Raw genomic sequence first — 7239 nt, forward strand, 5'->3', positions numbered from 1 at the left:
AGGTGTCTGACACCATGTCACATGGCAATAGTAAAGAACTACGAAGAGCTGCTTTCTTGTTACACTGAACAAGGAACTTCAAGGAAGGAAAACAGCATTATTTGCCGAAGAAAAGATTTTCTCTATTTTACTGAAGAGCTTCTGGAAACACTTTGGCTTAGCTTCCCTTTCCCTCTGCTACTAATTAAAATAAAGGCTTTATCTAAATGCAGCCGTCTCCTGAAGAAGTCTATCCTGTATCAGTAACAAAACTCAAAAACTCATGTTGCATTTTAACCACACCTGCTGCATATTACTACTGCACTACACTGTCATCTTGCTTTCTTGTTATCCACTCTCTCTGTCCTTGTAAATATTATGCAAGTTTGGCTATGGTTATGTTTATAATAGTAACTTTGTGTATTCTTTATCTGCATGCCTTGGTTAGTATGCAGGTTCAGAAGTTTGAGGGCTACTTGTGTGTGTTTTTAACTGTTTGCAGGCTTGAGTTTACTGCCTGGGATTAAGATCTGCAATTGTAAAAGGCAGCATTTGTGCCCATTCCCCCAGGCTTCCAAAACCTGAAGTTTGTAGGCACACAAATGTGGCTAATGCAAAATAATGCAAAGGTCAGTGAAAGGTCAGCACTCATTGTTTGCTTTCAGCTCTGCAAAGCAGTCTGCAGTGGAGCAGTCCTCCGTTTTAGTACATGATTGGGTGTGACAAACAGGAGGAGATTCTAGGTAGGAGTTGCAATCTAGACCAGCATGTCTCAAACTGTGGGTTGCAACCCAAATGGATCACAAGAATATATGAAAGGGTCACAAACAAACTTTAAAAATGGATCAGCCAACTTCTAAAATGGATTCGCCTTTAAAGGAGAAAAATATGGGAAACTGGCTTTTTCCTTTCAGGCTGTCATAGTACCAGCCTGCAAGAGGCTGCTTGGGGACCCCCATGCCCCACACACATCATCCCCACCGCCTGTCCCACACACCCACCCCCTGGCCTGCATGCTAGGGCCTGGGGGTAGAGGGCAGCAGGTCAGGAGTGAGGGGCACTTGGTCAGGACTGGCCACTGATGTTTACAAATAGGTCCTGGTTCAAAAAACATTGAGAACCACTCTAGATGGCGTGGTGGTTTACCAGTTCCTCAAAGTAAAAGTGCTTCTTTAGCACAGGTCTTTGAAGTCGGTTCAAATGCAAGTCTGATGCTCACTGTACAAATCCTCGAACCTACCATGAAGTAGGCCAGAAGAACTGGGCATAACAATCAGAAGAGGACAGCAGGAAAAACAGCGTTTATACCCCCAGAGCATCACATGTATCAGCACCCCCACCACCATTTTTTAGCTTTAAAGTACCCTGCCGCCATTTTTCAGTGTGGGGACACTGATACACGTGATGCTGGAGTCTGCTGGAGTGCAGAATTACCATGTTCCAGCAGACTCGATTAATCATGTTGGAGCAGCCTTGCTGCACGCGTACAGGCACCCACAGTGGCAAACCCTGGTCATGTGGAGGAACAGTGGCAGAGGTGCGGAGAAGTGGTGACCTCTGGAAGCAATGGCTAGACCAGCACTCACTCCCCAGCTGCAATCTCTAGCAGCACTCTCCAGCATCAGAGGAACGGTGTTGCAGACTCTCCTACCCAGCACTTGCTACTTTGGTTGGTGTTGGTGAAAGAGCCCTGGAGCAAAGTGGTGACCCCTGACAGTGAGGAGCAGCAAGGGCTCTGGGGCAGGCCTTCCTACACAGCACTTGCTGCTTTGGCTGGCAAAGCTGGGTAGAGCCCTGGGAAAATCTTCCTTCTCAATGAGTGGGCTAGGTGGTAGCTCCTGCTCCCGTGGGCTGGTTTGCCAGTGACTGGGACTATGAAATGTTTCAGGTTCCAGTTAATGGTCAACAGTTTATTTTCTTCCTCCTGTAATAAATCCTATTTCAATCCTGTTGCTTGCAAGTGGGAAAGTTTGTTCACTTTAGGACAGCCAGTTAAGATTTATCTTCCCAGTTTTCCATGTAGGGGATCAAGCTACATTTGAAAAGCTGTTGGAAACCCCCTACCTTTGAACCCAGATCTTGCTGCTGCCATCCAGTGCCTGACAGAAGGGTTACATCCCTGTAACAAACACAACTTATTCTTTCTCTGAACAGGGGAGAGACATTCTGATGTTGTATCAAGTCAGCAACTGCTTTCAGGCATAGGGACATGACATGCTTTGGGATCACCTGCATTACTGATCCTTTTGTTAATCTCCAGAACTTGGATTATCCAATTGTCAGATCCTCAGTTTCCTTTGCAGGCCTCACATTTACTAAACCTGGAGAACGGATTCATGGTGCGAGTCACTGGGAGTATACTGACACACAGGGCTGTGCAAAACAGCATCATTTTGTTTTGACTTCCATTTCACTGTTTCAAGGGACAGTGTTTCATTTTGTTGTCTTGTTTCGTTTTGAAGCACTGTTCCGTTTTGTTTTGTTGAAACCCTTTTGACGCGTTTTGACGTTTCACCCATAGGCTATAATGGGGAATCATGAAAATACCTAAAACTTTGTAATTTCTTGCCTGATTCAGATGAAAATTGTGGGGATAATAGCCCCTTCTCAGGGCAAGAAGCCTGCCAAGTTTCAAGGAGATAGGTGCAGAGGTTTCTGGGAAACTGCACTTCAAACATTTGAAAGGAAAACTCGTATCACTTGCTGGCAGTGGCAGCCTTCTGTCATCCCGTGTGCAGATCCGGGGGCCCACAACCCCAGGAGGGCTGCGGGGCTGTTCCAGACTCGTCCCAGGGAAGTAGGCCCCCGGATCTGCACATGGGATGACAGCAGGCTGCCGCTACCAGCTGGGACTGGCGCTGGGCGCTGGCCCCAACCAGCAGTGGCAGCAGCGCACAGATCTGGGGGCCTGAGCCCCACATGGGAGGGCTGCGGGGCTGGTCCACACTCCTCCCAGGGGGCGCGGGCTGACATCAGGCAGCTGCTGCCACCTGGGACTGGCTGAAGCCAAACGAGCCCGGCTTTGAAACTTGAAACTTTTTGAGTGCCTTTGTTTCATTTTGAAGCTGTTTCAAAGCCTTTTGTTTTGTTTTGATATCACTGTTTCAAGCTCGAAACACGTCGAAAAAGCTGCGAAACGAAACACCAGGTGAAATTTCACACAGCCCTACTGACATACTGCACTGACTTCCAATAGTCATACAAACTCAAGGTTCTGACTTTCATCTACTAAACAGGAAAAACCTGGAGTCCCAACTATCTAGAAGATCATCTCACTTTAAATTACCATCAGGGGCAGCTGGGAGCCACCTCTAGATTCAAATGAAATTAAATGAACAGAGCTTCTCAGCAGAGAGCCACCAGATTCTGCAATTCCCTTCTCCCACGTCTGACAGAATCCAAGTCTGTTGATATTTAGGGCACAGTGCAGAGCCTGTCTCCCCTCTACCACATTTTAAATAGGAAGGAATATGAAAGATAAATGCAATATATACAATGAGATGAGGTTGTAGATCAGTGATTCTCAACCAGGGTCCCACAGCATCGGGGGGTAGGGGTTGCGGGGGTACTATGACAGCTGCTGAAGGGTGGCAGCAAGAGATAAGTGACATAAGCTGGAGGAGATAGATGCAGGCAAGGAAATTGGTTTTTTAAGTCATGAACATGTTGTATTGATATTATAATACCAATAATACCAGTTGATACTATGAAAAGGGAAATAAAATGTCACAAAATTTTGTATGAAAATTTATTGCCTTCTCCAATGGAGGGTAACAATTAACTTCCCAATCCCACAGTTTGCTACTTTTGTAATTGACATTTAAGAGGAGAATCTCTGTTCTCAGTTCTGCTACAGAAACCTCAATGTCAGAAGTTGATGTAAATTGCACAGGTACATTACAAAGCAGCATGGAGCCCCAAAGCTGAGGTTTACGTGACCCTACCTAGTATTTTGTACCACATCTCTTCTCAGTTGCTGTAGGTATTCTCGGCGTCTGCTGGGGAGATCCAGGTCCCTCTGGCTTGTGTCCAGTGTCTGCAACAGGCCCACATGCTTTTGTGGACTGAGACTCCTGCTTCTTCGGTAACTCTGCAGCCTTTCTGCCCTGTCTTTTCTCAGGGCTTCAATGGTCCTCATGTGTCTATCAGGGAAACACAGCCATAATCACAAAGTATACATCCTGCAAAACTAAAAAGCACAATTTTCCATTGTGTTATAAGATGGTGAATACTAAAGAATGGAAACATAACATTTGCAAGTCTCTAGTAACAGGGCTCCTGCACAGCTCTCTTGTGTCCCACAATCAGAAATTCTAAAACATGATCAAATTTAAACAGCAGGAAATGATTGCAAAGAATGAGAACTCATTTTAAGACTTTTAGAGCAGAATTTTATTTCCCTTTGTATGCTGAAATGGCAGTTTTCTACCTGTGTAAGGGGCTTTTTTGGCACTTGCACCCAGACTGTGATTATGTTACAGCTGCACTGCGGACACACAAATCTGTGCATGTCAACTGAATGTGCGAAGTAAGCTATGTGTTGGCTGGGCAAGTACACAGTCCTATTCTAGGGATATAAGTGCATATAAGTCACAAAAATGCAAGTAGCTAGACCTGGGGAAGCAGATCTGGTTTCAAGGCTATCCTCATCCAGAGCAGGTTTGAACCTGCATTTCTGTGATTTGCCACCACAGTGGTCCAACCACCACAGGTATTATCAGGTGCTCCCCCCACTCCACCACACCTTTTAAAGCTGCTCTTCTTGGCCATCAAGAGAAGGGAATATGGGAAGCCCAGGAGGAAGACCACAAACCAGAAAGTCTGTGGCTTAGCAAGATGGTTGTTGCCCTAGATAGGAGGCAGGGGCTGGATCTGAGCCTAGGGGCCTGTCCCCAGTGGGGCAGAAGCTTCTGAATTGTACTGCTCTCTACCCTTTTTGTCCAAAGACTATTAAATGTTAAGGATGATGGATCAGATTCAAAGGGAGCACTGGATGGGTGAGTGGATAATACCTAACTTCTGGTGTGGTAGTTTGAATATTGGGCTAAGAAGTCAGAGAGATGCAGGCTCAAATCCCCTCTTGGGGAGGGGAAGGTTAGTTTAGAACATAAGTCTTCCACTTTCTAGGCACATGACCTGTGTACTTAACTACTGGGGTGAAAGCATGAGAAGGTTGTTGTCTTCTTCTGCTAATGTAGATGTGTACATACTCAGTCAGTCAGTAAGTAGCCTTCTATACATGCAGGCTATGCATCCACAGCACAGAGGCGAGTGCTAAAAATGATCAGGTACATGATTAGTGCTGTTTAGGTACACAAGGGAAATGGACTTCCATCCCTAATGGCTGAGGGACAACCTGACAGATTAAAACAGATAAAATATATTTTAATCCTAACTGTTAAATTAGAACAACTGCCTGATTTCAGATGCAGCTTGCTCTACTGCCTGAGGTAGGTTGTCCAGCCGCCAAGAAGTCCCAAAGTCTAGACCATCAACCCAAATGAGCCAGACAGTGCTATGCTAATAGAAGCGAAATACAGGTACTCCTCACTTAACGTCATCCCAGTTAATGTTGTTTCATTATTACATCACTGATCTATTCGAGAACATACTTGTTTAAAGTCGTGCAATGTTCGGTTATAACATTGTTTGGCCACTGCCAGCTAGTAGGTAACTACTGTGATATAACTGGACTCTTTTAGCATCGTTTTGCTTAAAGTCGCATTTTTCAAGAACATAAGATGGGCATCAGAGGGATACCAGCCTACCAACTGTCAATGCTGACTTGGTATAGAGCCACTTGGATGGGCTGGATGTGTTAAAGTCAGCAGGCCCAGATGAGCTGCATCTGAGAGTACTGAAGGAACTGGTCGGTGTCATAGCAGAACCACTGGCAGGGCTCTTTGAGTGCTTGTGGCGCTCAGGTCAGGTCCTGGAGGACTGGAAAAGGGCCAATGTGGTCCCTATTTTCAAGGAGAGGAAGGAGGATCCGAGTAATTATAACCCAGTCAGTCTCACCTCCATCCTTGGAAGTCTTTGAAAAGATTATGAAGGATCATACTTGTGGGAATCCCGTGGGAAAAATAATGCAGCAGGACAACCAGCATGGATTCGTAGCAGGTAGATCATGCCTGACTAATCTGGTTTCGTTTTATAACCAGGTCACAAAACGCTTAGACGCAGGAGTAGAGGTGGATGTCGTTTTCCTGGATTTTAGGAAGGCCTTCGATACAGGATTTCATCCCGTTCTCATAAATAAATTAAGAGGCTGTGACTTAGATGTTTACACGGTTTGGTGGATGACAAATTGGCTTGGGGGTCACACCCAGAGAGTGGTAGTAGATGGGTTGGTATCAACCTAGAAGCATATGGGTAGCGGGGTCCCACAGGGTTTGGTCCTTGGACCTCTACTCTTCCATACCTTCATCAGTGACTTGGATGTGGGTGTGAAGTGTACTCTGTCCAAATTTGCAGATGACACTAAATTGTGAGGTGAAGTGCACACTCTGGAGGGTAGGGAGTGATTCCAGGCAGACCTGGACAGGTTGGAAAAGTGGGTATAACACAACAGGATACAGTACAACAAGGACAAATGCAGGGTGCTGCACCTAGGGTGTAAAAACATCCAGCACACATGCTGGCTGGGAAGTGACCCTCTCAGCAGCACAGAAGTGGAAAGGGATCTCAGAGTCATAGCAGACTCGAAGATGAACATGAGTCGTCAGTGTGACAATCATCAGCAAAGCTAACCGCAATTTATCATGCATCAACAGATGCATGGCAAATAGAACCAAGGAGGTGATACTTCCCCTCTATTGGGCGCTGGTCAGACCACAGTTGGAGTACTGTGTCCAGTTTTGGGCACTGTACTTTAGGAAGGATGTGGATAGACTCCAGAGGAGGGTGACTTGTCTGGTTAAGGATTTACAGGCCAAGGCCCTGTAAGGAGAGACTAAGGGACCTGGATATCTTCAGCTTCTGCCAGAGAAGGCTGAGAGGTGATCTTGTGGCCACCTACAAAGTCATTAGGGGGGTGCAGCAAAGTATTGGAGATGCTCTGTTCACCAGGGTGCCTCTTGGGGTAACAAAGAACAATGGCCATAAACTGACGGTGAACAGATACAAGCTAGACATCAGGAAAAACTTCTTCATGGTGAGGGTGACCAAAATTTGGAATAGGCTTCCAAGGAAGGTGGTGCTCTCCCCTACCTTGCGGGTCTTTAAGGGAAGGCTGGATAGGCATCTGGCTATGGTCATCTG

At 46.0% G+C, this 7239-nt stretch overlaps 1 protein-coding gene across 5 annotated transcripts in view; it reads right to left on the reverse strand.

The window, feature by feature from the left end:
- Positions 1–7239, reverse strand: part of STARD9 (StAR related lipid transfer domain containing 9) — a 232345-nt gene that overhangs the window by 15551 nt on the left and 209555 nt on the right. For all 5 annotated transcript variants that reach the window (XM_090033337.1, XM_090033336.1, XM_090033335.1 and 2 more), the window contains one exon: positions 3924–4121. In XM_090033337.1, the coding sequence (XP_089889463.1) occupies positions 3924–4121 (198 nt within the window). The remainder of the gene's footprint in view (positions 1–3923; positions 4122–7239) is intronic.

This window comes from Crocodylus siamensis, chromosome 2 (genome assembly GCF_052110815.1).
Source record: "Crocodylus siamensis isolate JL-2025a chromosome 2, ASM5211081v1, whole genome shotgun sequence".
Lineage (NCBI taxonomy): Eukaryota > Metazoa > Chordata > Crocodylia > Crocodylidae > Crocodylus > Crocodylus siamensis.